At 39.2% G+C, this 17340-nt stretch overlaps 1 protein-coding gene across 6 annotated transcripts in view; it reads left to right on the forward strand.

Annotated features, from left to right (window-relative positions):
* LOC128684986 (genetic suppressor element 1) overlaps positions 1–17340 on the forward strand; it is a 630479-nt gene that overhangs the window by 540954 nt on the left and 72185 nt on the right. For all 6 annotated transcript variants that reach the window (XM_053771397.2, XM_053771399.2, XM_070103847.1 and 3 more), the window contains one exon: positions 14674–15012. In XM_053771397.2, the coding sequence (XP_053627372.2) occupies positions 14674–15012 (339 nt within the window). The remainder of the gene's footprint in view (positions 1–14673; positions 15013–17340) is intronic.

Raw genomic sequence — 17340 nt, forward strand, 5'->3', positions numbered from 1 at the left:
ATGGAGTTGGAGGTTAATGGCAAGGATGTGGAAGAGTTGGTGGAGGACCACAGTGAAGAGCTAACCACTGAAGAGCTGCAAGACCTACATCTGGAACAGCAACAGACCACAACTGAGGTACTTGCTTGAGAGGAGGAGGAGGAGGAGGAGGAGGAAGAGGGAGGTAAGGAGGTGCCTTCTTCAGAGATTAAGGAGATTTGTGCAATGTGGAGAAGGGTGCAAGCTTTTGTGGAGAAATATCACCCTGGCTATGTTGAAACAAGCCATATCTGCAACATGTTCAGTGACAAAACCTTGTCCCACTTCAGGGAAATCTTAAAGAGACACCAGAAACAGACCTCTTTTGACAGATTTTTTGTGCGACAGAGGTGCAGTGACTCTTAAGCTGGTCCTAGTGGCATTAAAAGACAAAGGGAAGTAACTCCAGAGAGGGACTTGTTACCTGAAGTCATTATGGAGGGGGGTTCCCCTTCCAAACAATAACCCCAACTCCCTCTCTCCTCCTCTCTGTCTTCCATAAGCCATCAAGAGTCTTCAATAAAGATATGTAATAGTGATTTAATTGTTCATGTATTTATTTTATTTAGCTCTCATTGTTTTGTTTATGTAAAACTATAATTAATCTTTACAAAAATTATTTTTTGTTAATGTTTTTGGGTGTCTGGAACAGATTAATTGTATTTACATTAATTCTTATGGGAAATATTATTTTGGTTTTCGGCCATTTCGGTTTTAGGCCGACCTTCTGGAACGGATTACGATAACCGAGGGTCCACTGTACTACTATATAAAAAGCTGCTTGTTATGTAAAGCATTTCAGGCAAATTAGGTCAATTTTGTCCCCAGGATGTGACCCACAGCAGTCAACTAACACCCAGGTACCTATTTTACTGATAGGTGAACAGGGACAGCAGTTACCTTAAGGAAACATGTCCTAATGTTTCTACCCATACTGAGGATTGGCACCTGGACCTCATGTGTGAGCTGAGTGTGCTAGCAATCAAGCTACGGAACACCAGAGTATTTAATCAGTGACTTAAAACCCACTTGCTGTTCCTCCCCTTCCCCTTAGAGATATTATGTATTTCCATTCTTATATGCTAGATATGTACAGATATCCAAAAATATGCAGTGTAATGCACAGTATATAGTATGTGGCAATGATAGGTGTTAAGATTAATAAATAACAAATTCAATATTTAGAGCCTTTAAATGAATTTGATATGTTTGTGATGCCGATGGGAAAAAAATATACAGTGGACCCCCGGCATATGACATTAATCCGTTCCTGAGAACTCATCGTATGCCGAAATTATCGTAAGGCGAATTAATTTACCCCATAAGAAATAATGGAAATCAAATTAATCCGTGCATGACACCCAAAAGTATAAAAAAAAAAGTTTTACCACATGAAATATAAAGTTTAATGCACACAAACTGAAGAAGACATGCACAGTTAGTAGTACTCTACTAACAATAGAATACATGACACTTACCTTTAACCCTTTGACTGTTTCAGGCCCCTTACTGAAACTGTCATTCTGTCAATAAATTTTTGAAAAAAAAAAATAAATTTTTTTCTTATGAAATGATAGAGAATCTTTTCCCGATGGTAATGACATGAAAAGTTCGAAATTTGGTCGAAAACTCATGGAATTACGCTCCCGCGAAGTTAGCGGTCTCGGCGACATATGCGTATCGGCGATTTCGCCGACTTTGAGCCCTATTTTCAGCCAATTGCGTTGTTCCAGTTGACCAAACTCATAGCTATTTTTTTAGAACTCGATTTCATCTATCAGCTGAGTACAAGAAACCTCCCATTTACCAATTTGGACTACCCAATATGGTGGCCAGAAATTGGCAATTTGGCCAGTTTCACACAAACTAAAAAAGATGCCAATTTCAAAATAGGGTCCAGAATAAAAAAGGTAGAAATTCTTGGCACTAAAATAACATATCCTCTGTTTATTAGTCACATCTCTAGGCCCCTCTTATATTATTATTGCTTTCTATTTTGATTTTTTATTCATACAAAAAAATACAAAATTTACTGTTATGCAGACTACGTACTGCATTATTGTAAAAATGGTATAAATAATATCAGTGCACTAGTGAAAGAATATTAGACTCCCCAGTTGACGTGTATTGGACGTGTGGTGTGATTTGCTTACTCCTTAACATTGGTAAAAATCGAACATTTCCGCTACTTTGAGCTCAGTTTCAAGGTCGTTTTCATTGTCAAAGTAATGAAAATCATCTCTATTTCTGTAATATGTTTTCCATTTTATCACCTAAGACCATGAAAACGCAAATACATCGATAAATACTATATGAAAATACACCTCAAAGTCGGCGTTTTAATCCAAAAAAACGATCAGAGTTTTTTTTTCTCATTACGCACTGTGTGCTGCAGGATTTTTTTATGTGGTGCACACTGACCACACAGACCCATTCTCTCACATGTGGGCCTACCAGCTTTCTTCCGCTTGATATGAAGCCGCTAGAATTATTGAGTATATATACGTCAGAAACAGTGGTGCGTAAGACGTATTTATACGGCGTAAACAGTCAAAGGGTTAATGAAGATCTGGTGATGGTTGATGGGATGGGAGGAAGGGAGAGTGTCGAAGTTGTTATTGTTTAGAAGGGGAATCCCCTTACATTAGGACTTGAGGTAACAAGTCCTTTTCCGGGGTTACTTCCCTTCTTCTTTTAATGCCACTAGGGCCAGCTTGAGAGTCAGTGGACTTCTGTCGCACAACATATCTGTCCATAGAGGCCTGTACCTCTCGTTCCTTTATGACTTTTCTAAAGTGGTTCACAACATTGTCATTGTAATAGTCACCAGCACGGCTTGAAATAGCTGTGTGAAGGTGATTGTCATCCATAAAGGTTTTCACCTTTGTCCACATTGTACACATTTCTTTAATCTTTGAAGTAGGCAACTTCTTCAATTTCTCTATCCCCTCCTCCGAAGCAGTTTCCTCAGGTCTGGCCTCTTGCTGTTGAAGATGATCTAGCAGCTCATCAATGGTTAGTTCTTCATTGTCCTCCTCCACCAACTCTTCCACATCCTCCCCACTAACCTCCAACCCCAAGGACTTCCTCAATGCCACAATGGATTCCTCAACTGGCATACGATTCCCAGGGTTAGCCTCAAACCCTTCAAAATCCCTTTTGTCTACACATTCTGGCCACAGTTTCTTCCAAGCAGAGTTCAAGGTCCTCTTAGTCACTCCCTCCCAAGCCTTACCTATAAGGTTTACACAATTGAGGATATGAAAGTGATCCTTCCAAAACTCTTTTAGAATCAATTGAGTGTCTGTGGTCACTTCAAAGCACTTTTGAAACATAGCTTTTGTGTACAGTTTCTTGAAGTTGGAAATGACCTGCTGGTCCATGGGCTGCAGGAGAGGAGTGGTATTAGGAGGCAAAAACTTGACCTTAATGAAGCTCATGTCCCCAGAAAGTCGCTCTGCCAAGTCTGTAGGATGACCAGGGGCATTGTCTAATACCAGGAGGCACTTAAGGTCTAATTTCTTTTCAATTAGGTAATTTTTCACATTGGGGGCAAATGTATGGTGTAACCAGTCATAGAAAAAGTCCCTAGTGACTCATGCCTTACTGTTTGCCCTCCACAGCACACACAAATTAGCCTTGAGGACATTGTTTTGCCTGAACGCTCTGGGAGTTTCTGAGTGATACACCAATAAAGGCTTCACTTTGCAATCACCACTAGCATTGGCACACATCAGAAGAGTAAGCCTGTCTTTCATAGGCTTATATCCTGGGATAGCCTTTTCCTCCTGAGTAATGTAGGTCCTGCTTGGCAATTTCTTCCAAAACAGGCCTGTTTTGTCGCAATTAAACACTTGTTCAGGTTTAAATTCTTCACTGTCTATGTAATCCTTGAATTCCTTCATATATTTTTCAGCTGCTTTTTGGTCCGAACTGGCAGCCTCACCATTCCTAATCACACTATGTATGCCACTACGATTCCTAAATCTTTCAAACCAACCTTTGCTGGCCTTAAATTCACTCACATCACCACTAGTTGCAGGTATTTTTTCAATTAAATCCTCATGCAACTTCCTAGCCTTTTCACATATGATCGCTTGAGAGATGCTATCTCCTGCTATCTGTTTTTCATTTATCCACACCAATAACAGTCTCTCAACATCTTTTAACACTTGCGATCTCTGTTTCGAAAACAGACATGCACCTTTTGCAAGAACAGCTTCCTTGATTGCCGTTTTCTTGGCCACTATAATAGCGATGGTTGATTGGGGTTTGGTATACAACCTGGCCAGCTCCGACACAGCACTCCACTTTCGTACTTTGCAATTATCTCTTTCTTCATTTCCATAGTAATTAGCACTCTTTTTCTTGCAGGGTTGGCACTAGAAGCTTTCTTGGGGCCCATGGACCATGACTTATTTTGCAGAAACAAGCACCAAAAACACTGTGATAATATGGAATGTACCGAATGTATGCTTAGATGCGAACACACTGGCTGGCTTGTAAACACTGGCATGCACGGGGCAGTTCAGGCCACACGTGGACGTGTTCCGGACGAATCGCGTGTGGCGAGGCAAAATTTTTGCGTTAAAATGTATCGTATGCAGGATTTAACATATGCCGATGCCATCGTATGCCGGGGGTCCACTGTACTAATTTAACAAAGGTATTGTATTAATGGAACGGCATGAAAATTGGGTTTTCATGACTTCAGAAGATTTATGCTGTACAGTGGACCCTCAGCTAACGATGGCATCAGCTAATGTTAAATCCAGCTAACGATACATTTTAATGCAAAAATTTTGCCTCAGCTAACGCTAAAAAACTCGCCCAACACGATTCGTTCGAGACACGTCCATGTGTGGCCTGAGCACGCCTCAGTTGTTCCGTGGGTGCCAGTGTTTACAAGCCAGCCAATGCGGTCGCATCCATGCATACAATCGGAACATTTCATATTATCACAGCGTTTTTAGTGATAGTACCTGCAAAATAAGTCACCATGGGCCCCAAGAAAGCTTCTAGTGCCAACCCTGTGATAAAAAGGGTGAGAATTTGTATGGAAATTAAGAAAGATTTTGAAGGGTTTGGGGCTAACCCTGAGATGCCTATGCCAGTTGTGGAATCCATTGTGCCTACTTCAAAGATTAAGGAAATGTGTGCAAAGTGGGTTGAACTGCAAACCTTTATGGATGAAAATCACCCTAACACAGCTATTGCAAGCCATGCTGGTGAGTATTACAATGACAATGTTGTGGCCCATTTTAGGCAAATCTTAACCCTTTCAGGGTCCGTCCCGTAGATCAACGGCTTTACGTTGAGTGTCCAAACCGTAGATCTACGCCAAAATTCTAGCGCCATCAAATTTAGCGCAAAAACGCTCATAGGCCTACATGTGAGAGAACGGGTCTGCATGGTGGGTGTGCGCCATAAACAAAAAATCTAGGCGCCCACATAGCATTGTGGGAACGCCGGCTCAGTTACCCTTGTTCACCATGCCTCGTCGCAAGTCAGCTCTCACTCCCCGGAAAATTGGGACTCTCCTCTTCCTATCTGATAGTTCTGACACTGATGGAAGTGGAAATGAAGACGAATTCTACGGCTTTGATCAGTTAGTGACTGAAAAGAATGACCAGGATATCGATAATAGTGCAGAAAACCCTGACGATCCTCAACCTTCTACCTCTGGTGTGGGCACTCGTGACTCACGGTCGGTTGTTCCTCATCGCAAGAGAAAACTAATATTTTCGCGTGGCCAGGCCTCTGACTTCAGTAATGATGATGATAGTGACGTGGACTGTGATTTTATTGCGCTCAACGATCAATCGAGTAGTGATAGGAATCATATTCACCAGTGAAGCGTCGGTATGTTCGCCGCCACATGCGCTCGGGTAGTGTACCCTATGCTGTGCCCAGGGGACGGAGTACATCCCGGAGTACATCCCGGAGTACATCCCATGGCCCAACACCAGTTTTAGGTAGTGATAGTGAGGATGATGTGGCTACACTTGGCATGGATAGACCACAGGCATCAGTGGATGGTGTTAGTGGTGATGGTAGTGGCACCGCCATGCGTGACTCACCAGGCCACGCTGGGACCCACGCTGCTGACTCGTCAGTTCGAGGAGAAAGCGGAGCGCCAGCCACCAGCCCACCACAACCACAACCACCCGCACAACCAGCCTATGATGTCCAGTATCCACCAGCAAACCGTATGTGGGATTGGCAGCAAAATCCCAATTTTGTTCCCAAGCCTCACCACTTTGATGATTCTCAAAGTGGAATTCTACCTACTTGTCCCCTTGGAACCATGGCCAATGAACTGGAATTCTTTGAATTATTCTTTGACCAGCCATTGATGGAAATTATTGTCAGGGAAAGTAAGTATTTTGAGTACACCATGGCAAATACGATCTTATCACCACAGTCAAGACTACACAGGTGGAAAGAGACGACTGTTGCAGAAATGTATTTGCTTTTTGCAACAATAATACTTATGCCTCACGTCTATAAGCATAATATAAAAGCATACTGGTCCACAGATCGGCTAATTTCTACCCCGGTCTTCAGTGAAATCATACCAGTGAACAGGTTTATCTTACTCTTATGTATGTTGCACTTCTCTGACAAAACCAGGCCTGACAGAAGTGACAGGTTATACAAGATTAGAAATGTTTTCATGTATCTCAAACAAAAGTTCAGCATATACTTTTATCCATTCAAGAATCTTGTAATTGACGAATCTTTGATTTTGTTCAAAGGTAGACTGTCATTCAAGCAGTATATACCAAGCAAGAGGAAACGCTTTGGTATAAAACTGTTTGTACTCTGTGATTGTGACAGTGGCCTGGTGTTGGATATTGTTGTATACACGGGTAGTAAAACATTGAAAGATACCAAGATGTTATTGGGTATCTCAGGTGACGTAGTGAGAAACATGATGGCACCTTATCTTGGTAAGGGGCATACATTATATACCGATAACTGGTACACAAGCCCATTACTCAGTGATTTCATGGGAGTGAACAAGACAGATGTGTGTGGCACAGTGCGTTCTAATCGTAAACATATGCCCAGGCTCAACGCAGGTGCTCGTGGTGATGACGTGCAGGTGTTTACTGCCAATGACATCATGGCATTATGGTGGCATGACAAACGAGATGTCACATTGTTGACAACCATTCACAGTAATGAAATGCAAGACAGTGGCAAAGTTGATCGAGTGACTAATGAACGTATTCGAAAACCAGTGACAGTGATTGATTATACACAAAACATGCTCTTGGTTGACAAATGTGACATGCAGATTGGTTTTCTTGACTCTGTTCGTAAGAGTTACAAGTGGTACATGAAACTTCTTCCATCTCATGGACATTTCAATGCTCAATGCATATAATATGTACCAAATAAAGACTGGCAACAGACCACCGTATGGTGAATTTTGTTTGTCTGTTGTCAGACAACTCATAATGAAGTACCAGGTAACAACACCTGCTATACAACACGGTCCTCGAATTCCTCAGGATATACCCAAGCGTTTGAGGAGGGAAGGTGATCATTTCATAATACAACTTCCTTCAACTCAGAAGAAATTTGCTCAGAAGAGATGCATCATCTGTGCACAAACAAAAAGACGGCAACAAAGACGCAAAGACACTCGGTTTATGTGTGAGGAATGTAAGGTGCCTCTGTGCATGGTGCCTTGTTTCAAGGAGTTCCACAAGCTCCAGCAGTTCTAAAACCATGTCCAGTGATTGTAAATATGTAAATATATGATAGAACATTAGTATTATACAATATTTGTGAATGTTTATTGTAATAAACAACAGTGGTAAACAATAATATGATAATAACTTTAGTGCGGTTATTGTGTTCAATACAGTGAGTTTATATATATACATTATATACAGTATTGGTCTCTCAGGCCCCAAATGTTAGTAGGAATAGAAAAAAATTGGAAAAGAAAAGAAAAAACAACAAAAACCGCAAAATAATGTAATGCGCGTATGTGGAATTCGTCGATGTTGCCGCCACCACATCATTTTCGACAAACTTCTTGGCACTGTATCTCGGTAAGTACTGATCAGAATTTTTTTTTTGTCCTATTACCTTCACAAAAATATGCTCTTTAATTCTGTAAGAAAAAATATAATTTTTTTTTTTTTTTTTTAAAAATTTCTTGGACACTGGAGCACCACTTCAGATTTTGGCCTTGGACCCTGAAGGGGTTAAAGGAACAGGAGGTACAGACCTCTATAGACAGATTTGTTGTGCGACAGAGGTCTAGTGACTCTCAAGCTGATCCTAGTGGCATTAAAAGAAGAAGGGAAGTAACCCCGGAAAAGAACTTGATACCTCAAGTCCTAATGGGAGGGGATTCCCCTTCTAAACATTAACAACTTCAACACTCTCCTCCTCCCATCCCATCAGTCAAAACCATATCTTCAATAAAGGTAAGTGTCAGCTTGTGTGTATTAAAATTAATATTTCATGTGGTAAAAAATTTTTTTTTTTTCATACTTTGGGGTGTCTTGCACGGATTAATTTGATTTCCATTATTTCTTATGGGGAAAGTTAATTCAGCTAACGATGAGCTTTCAGGAATGGATTAATATCGTTAGCTGAGGGTTCACTGTAGTTACATTCATTGCAGTAAATAGTTTGTTGCTGAAGAATTCTTTATATGTAAAGAAGACTCAATCTGCTGTCTTTTAAAGTTTCCCTTTCTTCTACTTCTGGCATTTTGTCACAGACTGGCAGAATTCCCTACTAATACTGTATATTTTAATGTTGTACTAGACATTGTCTCTGGCTCGTCTAAGTCTTACTACTCATCCACCTAGTTCAGCTTCTACTATTCCCTAAACTATTTTATTTTGAAAACCTGAACAAATAAACTCTTTTTGGTACTGCAATCTTGAATCATACATAGTTCAAATGCATGGCATTTAATAATCATTGTCATGGTTAATGTGACTTGAGTTATGGAATCATAACACTGTGACTTCACTAATGGTATTTCTTACTTGACACTTCCTTGCTGAAAAACAGTCAGTCTCAGTATTGAAGAATATATTCATGCAGTGAAGAAGTTAATCATCCAGATAGATTTTTTGGTCAGTGTTTTTTAAGAAATACTGCATCGTAATTCTCAGAAAGTGTAATTTAGCTTTTAACGAAATGTTTTGGCACATTATGTACCTAGCAAAACAAAAACACATTACAGTACATAGAACTTGTCTGGTTACACAAGATTATTAAATAAAAAGGCACATGTGCAACTAATGCCACAATAAAATGTTGCATTAGTTCCTCTTGTGTCCTTTTACCTGACATGTTGTTAATTCTACCAACATTATTACAAGATTTTTATTATTGTAATCATGGAAAAGCAGTTAACTTTCAGGGGGGTCATACAATGCCTGGGGAATGGGAGGCAGTTAGGTTTGATTTGAGGAAAAGGAAAGTAGCTCACCCATTTCTCAGATCAAAAGCACTTACCAGTATTGAAAAGTTAATACCAGATTGAAAACTGCAAAGTGTTGATAACTGATGTATATAGTACTGTAATTTTGATGATAAAGAAGCAACTGCATGCTTTTTTACTCTGCTATAAAGAGAGAAAAACTACTTTTCCTGTATGCTCTTTTTTGTTAATTTAAGTATCATTTTTCTCACCTCACTGCCAGAATAAAGCAATACAATGTTATTAAAGACGTTAGGTTTTAGTTAAATAAAAAAAATGAGAAATATGGCATTTGAGTTTTGAATATTTTGGCCTTTTTCTTCAAAATTTTTGATTTGCTCAGAACCTTAACAACCCTTACACATGGATCCTCCCTGAACATAGCCATATCTTGGATGTTTCTGTTTGCTTTTCATATTCCTTTACAGTAGGTGGTGGTTCATCGGGTATAGTGCTCCAATGATGTTTTTTTACCTTGTTTGGTGCTATGTTAATAAGATGTTGAAAAGATTCAGAGCCTAGATATTGATGTGATTCTGCTGGTGCCCAGCATTCTAGTCTCTGTTTTTCACTACATCTGTCCTGCATATATTTCATGCAATTGCTTAGCTATTTCAGCATTCAGACTTAGAATTTAAGCTTTCTTTATTTTATTTATTTATTTTTTTTCAACAAGTTGGCCGTCTCCCCCCAAGGCAGGGTGACCCAAAAAGAAAATCCCCAAAAAGAGAATACTTTCATCATCATTCAACACTTTCACCTCACTCACAAATAATCACTGTCTTTGCAGAGGTGCCCAGATACAACAGTTTAGAAGCATATATAACATACCCCTCCAAACTGCCATTATCCCAAACCCCTCCTTTAAAGTGCAGCCATTGTACTTCCCATTTCCAGTACTCAAGTCCGGCTATACAAAAATAACCGGTTTCCTTGAATCCCTTCACTATATATTACCCTGCTCGCACTTCAACAGCTTGTCAGGTCTCAAAAACCATTCATCTTCATTCACTCCTGTCTAACACGCAAACACATGCTTGCTGAAAGTCCGAGCCCCGAGCCCACAAAACCACCTTTACCCCCTCCCTCCAACCTTTTTGAGGATGACCCCTACCCCGCCTTCTTTCCCCTACAGATTTATACATTCTCCATGTCATTCTACTTTAATCCATTCTCTCTAAATGACCAAACCACTTCAACAACCCCTCTTCACCCCTCTGACTAATACTTTTAGTAACTCCACATCTAATTTCCACACTCCGAATTTTCTGCATAATATTTACACCACACATTGCCCTTAGACAGGACATCTCCACTGCCTCCAGCCGCCTCCTCGCTGCAGCATTTGCAGCCCAAGCTTCACACCCATATAAGAGTGCTGGTACCACTATACTTTCATACACTCCTTTCTTTGCCTCCATGAATAACGTTTTTTTTCTCTCCACAGATACCTCAAAGCATCACTCACCTTTTCATCAATTCTGTGGTTAACCTCATCCTTCATAAACCCATCCACTGATAAGTCAACTCCCAAATATCTGAAAACATTCACTTCTTCTATACTTCTCTCCGATGTGATATCCAATTTTTCTTTATATAAATCATTTGATACCCTCATCACCTTACTCTTATCTGTGTTCACTTTCAACTTTCTACCTTTACACACCCTTCCAAACTCGTCTACTAACCATTGCAACTTTTCTTTAGAATCTCCCATAAGCACAGTATCATCAGCAAAAAGTAACTGTGTCCACTCCCATTTTGTATTTGATTCCCCATAATTTAATCCTTCCCCTCTCCCCAACACCCTAGTATTTACTTCTTTTTCAACCCCATCTATAAATATATTAAACAACCATGGTGACATTACACATCCCTGTCTAAGACCTGCTTTTACTGGGAAGTAATCTCCCTCTCTCCTACAGACCCTAACCTGAGCCTCACTATCCTCATAAAAGCTCTTTACAGCATTTAGTAACTTATTGCCTATTCCATATACTTGCAACATCTGCCACATTGTTCCCATATCCACTCTATCATATGCCTTTTCTAAATCCATAAATGCAATGAAAACTTCCCTACCTTTATCTAAATACTGTTCACATATATTCTTCAATGTAAACACTTGATCTACACATCCCCTACCCACTCTAAGGCCTCCTTGCTCATCTGCAATCCTACTCTCTGTCTAACCTCCAATTCTTTCAATAATAACCCTACCATACACTTTTCCTGGTATACTCAGTAAACTTATTCCCCTATAATTTTTACAATCTCTTTTGTCCCCCTTCCCTTTATATAAAGGAACTATACATGCTCTCTGCCAATCCCTAGGTACCTTTCCCTCTTTCATACATTTATTAAACAAAATTACCAACCACTCCAACACTATATTCCCCCCTGCTTTTAATATTTCTGTCATGATCCCATCAGTTCCATCTTCTTTACCCCCTTTCATTCAACGTAATGCCTCACGCACCACCCCCACACTCACATCCTGCTCTTCTTCACTCCTAAAAGATGTTATATGTCCCTGGCCAGTGCATGAAATTACCGCCTCCCTTTCTTCATCGACATTTAAAAGTTCCTCAAAATATTTCTGCCATCTACCCAATACCTCCAGCTCCTCATCAGTTAACTCCCCTACTCTGTTTTAACTGATAAATCCATTCGTTCCCTAGGCTTTCTTAACTTGTTTAACTCCAAATTTTTTTCTTATTTTCATTAAAATTTCTTGACAGTGCCTCTCCCACTCTATCATATGCTCTCCTTTTGCACTCTCTTCACCTTTCTTTTACTCTCCATATACTCTGCTCTTCTTATAACACTTCTGCTTTGTAAAAACCTCTCATAAGCTATCTTTTTCTCTTTTATCACACCCTTTACTTCAACATTCCACCAATCACTCCTCTTTCCTCCTGCACCCACCCTCCTATAGCCACAAACTTCTGCCCCACATTGTAATACTGTATTTTTAAAACTATTCCAACCCTCTTCAACCCCCCCAGTACTCATACTTGCACTATCCCACCTTTCTGCCAGTAGGTTATATCTCACCCTAACTTCCTCCTCCCTTAGTTTATACACATTCACCTCTCTCTTACTTGCTGTTGCCATTTTCCTTTTGTCCCATCTACCTCTTACTCTAACTGTAGCTACAACTAAATAATGATCCGATATATCAGTTGCCCCTCTATAAACATGTACGTCCTGAAGCCTACCCATCAACCTTCTATCCACCAATACATAATCTAACAAATTACTTTCATTACATGCTGTATCATACCTTGTATACTTATCCTCTTTTTCATAAAATATGCATTACTTATTACCAACCCTCTTTCTACACATAGCTCAATTAAAGGCTCCCCATTTTCATTTACCCCTGGCACCCCAAATTTACCTAGTACTCCTTCCATTACATTTTTACCCACTTTAGCATTGAAATCCCCAACCACAAGTACCCTCACACTTAGTTCAAAACTCCCCATGCACTCATTCAACATTTCCCAAAATCTTTCTCTCTCCACTACACTTCTCTCTTCTCCAGGTGCATAAACACTTACTGTAATTCACTTTCACATCCAACCCTTATTTTACACCACATAATCCTTGTATTTATATATTTATATTCCATCTTTTCCTGCCATAACTTATCCTTCAACATTATTGCTACTCCTTTTTTAGCTCTAACTCTATTTGAAACTCCTGACCTAATCCCATTTATTTCTCTCCACTGAAACTCTCCCACCCCCTTCAGCTTTGTTTCACTTAAAGCCAGGACATCCAGCTTCTCATTCATAACATCCACAATCATCTCTTTCTTATCATTTGCACAACATCCATGCACATTCAAACATCCCACTTTGACGGTTTTCTTCTTTTTTTTTAGTATGCTATACGGGAAAAGGGGTTACTAGCCCATTGTTCCTGGCATTTTAGTTGACTTTTACAACACACATGGCTTATGGAAGAAAGATTCTTATTCCACTTCCCCATGGATATGAAAGGAAAAACAATAAGAACAAGAACTATTAAGATAAAATCATAGAAAACTCAGATGAGTGTGTATACAATAAACGTGTACATGTGTGTGTAATGTGACCTAAGTGTAAGTAGAATTAGCAAGATGTACTTGAAATCTTGCATGTTTATGAGACAGAAAAAAGACACCAGCAAACCTACCGCCATGTAAAACAAATACGTACAGGCTTCCTTTTTACACTCACTTGGTATGATGGTAGTACCTACCCGAATTGTTGCTGTGTACTAACCTACTACAGTGGAGCCTCTACTTGCGAGCGCATCCATGTGTGTTTTTTTCTAAATAAGAGCAGTCGATCGGTCGATTTTTTGCTTCCATACGAGAGCAAAATTTCCATAAGCGAGCAGACCTCAAGGCAAGTTCCTTGACGCTGGTGAGGGGCTCTTGCTCTTGATCTAGGGAATTGTATCTCATTTGTTTGTTGGACTATCTTATTGGAACTTGGGCAATGTATGATGGAAAGATGGTTCTTAATGTACACCAAAAAAGAAGGAAATCTAAGCATAAATAATGGAGTTCACTTCTCAGCAATTAGCCACCCCTTAGCAGTATTTTCGTATGGTTTTTATGGTTGTATTCTCGTTTCTTTTGTCTCATTTGATAGAATCGAAGATATATTGTTTGTTATGTCATATTAGATGAACTGTGATAGATAAATAAGCCGTATAGATGATATTAGCGAAATTATTCAAGAAGTATTTTGTCCTGTCTCCAGACAAACTCTCGTCATCCACCGCCGCTGCCACATATATGACATATTTTATTCATTTTAGAGTATATATCAGGTTTCTTTGTTATTTATATTGTTTATTATGTCATATTAGATGAAGTGAGATAGATAAATAAGCTGTAGAGTTGATATTAGCGAAATTATTGAAGTACAGAATTCCACTGGAATGGATTAATTGCATTTTAATTAATTTAAATGAGGAAAATCCAGTTGTGAGCCAGGTCATGGAAAGGGTTAAACTCGCAAATAGAGGTTCCACTGTACCTATTTTATATGTTTGTATAAATAAATGCTGGGTCACTCTAAGGGGCTCCCATTAATTTGCAAGTTTAATGTTCAGTGTGAGTGCATGTGTGTGTGTTTGTATAAAGTATATTATTTATATATTTATTTATTTACTTTTCCATTTTATTCCAGGTGTTGGGGGCAAACCTCCCAGCCTACCGCCCCACCTTCTACCTCCAGGTTCTGCTGCTGCAGCTGCTGTAGCAGCAGCAGCTGCAGCAGCCGGGGTGAGCAGTTCAAGCAGCGTCACCAGTAGTAGTTGCAGCAACAGCATTACCATGAGCAGTGATGGAGGTGTGGTACTAAGTAATAAGGGAGTGAGAACTACTGCCACAGTGCCACCTCTTGGGCTAAGCACATCCCTAGCACCACTCACTACAACAGCTGGTGCTAGAGCACCTTCACCTACATCCTCATCTTCCTTTGCAGCAGCTCTGCGCTCTCTGGCTAAACAAGCCACAGCTCCCCCTGGTTAGTTCATTATATTTAAATTAACCTTAATTGTAAATATTTTGGCTTTACAAACATTAAGAAGATAAGACCATAAGAATGGAGGAACACTGCAGAAGGCCTACTGGCCCATACAAGGCAGGTCCTTATCAAAATGACCTCTACCCAAAGTTACCCAAGAATTTACTCCCATACCCAATGACACAAATCAAACCCAGCCCCTCACACTCATATATTTGTCCAATCTCTTTTTAACCCTTTCAGGGTTTCCTACGTACTAGTACGGCTTACGCACCAGGGTTATTGACGTACTAGTACTCCTAAATTCTAGCGCCTTCAAATCTAGCAAGAGAAAGCTGGTAGGCCTACATATGAAAGAATGGGTCTATGTGGTCAGTGTGCACAGTATAAAAAAAATCCTGCAGCACACGGTGCATAATGAGGAAAAAAAAAACTGTGTTTTTGGTTTAAAACAGCGACTTTGCACTGTATTGTTGTATGGTATTTATAGTTGTATTCTAGTTTTCCTACTCTCATTTTATAGAATGGAAGACATATTACAGAAATTGTGAAGATTTTGATTGGTTTCACAATGAAAAGGACCTTGAAATTGAGCTCAAAGTAGCAGAAATGTTCGATTTTTGTCAAAGTTCAAAAGTAAACAAATCATGCCATGTGTCCAATACACGACAACTGGTGAGTCTAATATTCTTTCACAAGTGCATTGATATTATTTATACTATTTCTACACTAATGCAGTAGTCTGCATAACAGTAAATCTTCTATTTTTTTGTGAGAATAAAAATTCAAAGTGGAAAGCAAAAGAAATGTAAGAGGGGCATGGGGACATGACTAATGAACAGAGGAAATGTTATTTTAGTGCCAGGAATGTTTGTCTTGTTTATTCTGGACCCTATTTGGAAATTGGCATCTTTTGAAATTTGTGTGAAACTGGCAAAATTGCTAATTTTTGACCCCTTTATTGGATAGTTGAAATCGGTAAATGGGTGGTTTCTTGCACTCATTCGATAGAAAAAAAATGGAGTTCTAGCGAAATAGTTATGATTTTTGTCGACTAGTACACTGGAATTGGCCAAAAATATTGCTCAAAGTGGGCAAAATCGCCAATGTGTAAACATCGTCGAGACCACTAATTTCGCGAGAGCATAATTCCGTAAATTTTCCATCAAATTTCATACTTTTGGTGTCATTATGATCGGGAAAAGATTCTCTATCATTTCATAAGAAAAAGTAATTTTTTTTTCCGAAAAATTTTCGACCTTGAGAAGTTTAGGAGAGGGTTTCTCGACCATGAAAGGGTTAAAGCTCCCCAAAGTTCTAGCCTCATTCACCCTACTGGGAAGATTGTTCCACGCACCCACAACTCTGTTAGAAAACCAGTACTTACCTATGTCCTTTCTAAATCTAAATTTATCCGACTTAAATCTATTAGTCCTGGTTCTTACCTGGTTTGACACCCTGAGTACTTTATTAATATCTCCTTTGTTTATGCCCGTCATCCACTTATACACTTCACTGATATCTCCCCTCATTCTACGCCTCTCCAGAGAGTGGAGATTTAAGGCTTTAAGTCTATCTTTATACAGGAGATTCCTTACACAGTAAATCATTTTAGTCATTCAAAAGTAAATCATTTTAGTCATTCAAAAGTAAATCATTTTAGTCATTCAAAAGTAAATCATTTTAGTCATTCAAAAGTAAATCATTTTAGTCATTCAAAAGTAAATCATTTTAGTCATTCAGAATATAAATACTGTATGTAGTGTATGTAGTGTATGTACATGGTTTATAACCAAGTCTTCTGGTTTATAACCAAGTGTTCTGGTTTATAACCAAGTGTTCTGCTTTATAACCAAGTCTTCTGGTTTATAACCAAGTGTTCTGGTTTATAACCAAGTGTTCTGGTTTATAACCAAGTCTTCTGGTTTATAACCAAGTGTTCTGCTTTATAACCAAGTCTTCTGCTTTATAACCAAGTGTTCTGGTTTATAACCAAGTGTTCTGGTTTATAACCAAGTGTTCTGGTTTATAACCAAGTGTTCTGGTTTATAACCAAGTCTTCTGGTTTATAACCAAGTGTTCTGGTTTATAACCAAGTCTTCTGGTTTATAACCAAGTGTTCTGGTTTATAACCAAGTGTTCTGGTTTATAACCAAGTCTTCTGGTTTATAACCAAGTGTTCTGGTTTATAACCAAGTGTTCTGGTTTATAACCAAGTCTTCTGGTTTATAACCAAGTCTTCTGGTTTATAACCAAGTCTTCTGGTTTATAACCAAGTCTTCTGGTTTATAACCAAGTGTTCTGCTTTAAAACCAAGTGTTCTGGTTT

Source organism: Cherax quadricarinatus, chromosome 5, assembly GCF_038502225.1.
Source record: "Cherax quadricarinatus isolate ZL_2023a chromosome 5, ASM3850222v1, whole genome shotgun sequence".
In the NCBI taxonomy this organism is placed as follows: domain Eukaryota; kingdom Metazoa; phylum Arthropoda; class Malacostraca; order Decapoda; family Parastacidae; genus Cherax; species Cherax quadricarinatus.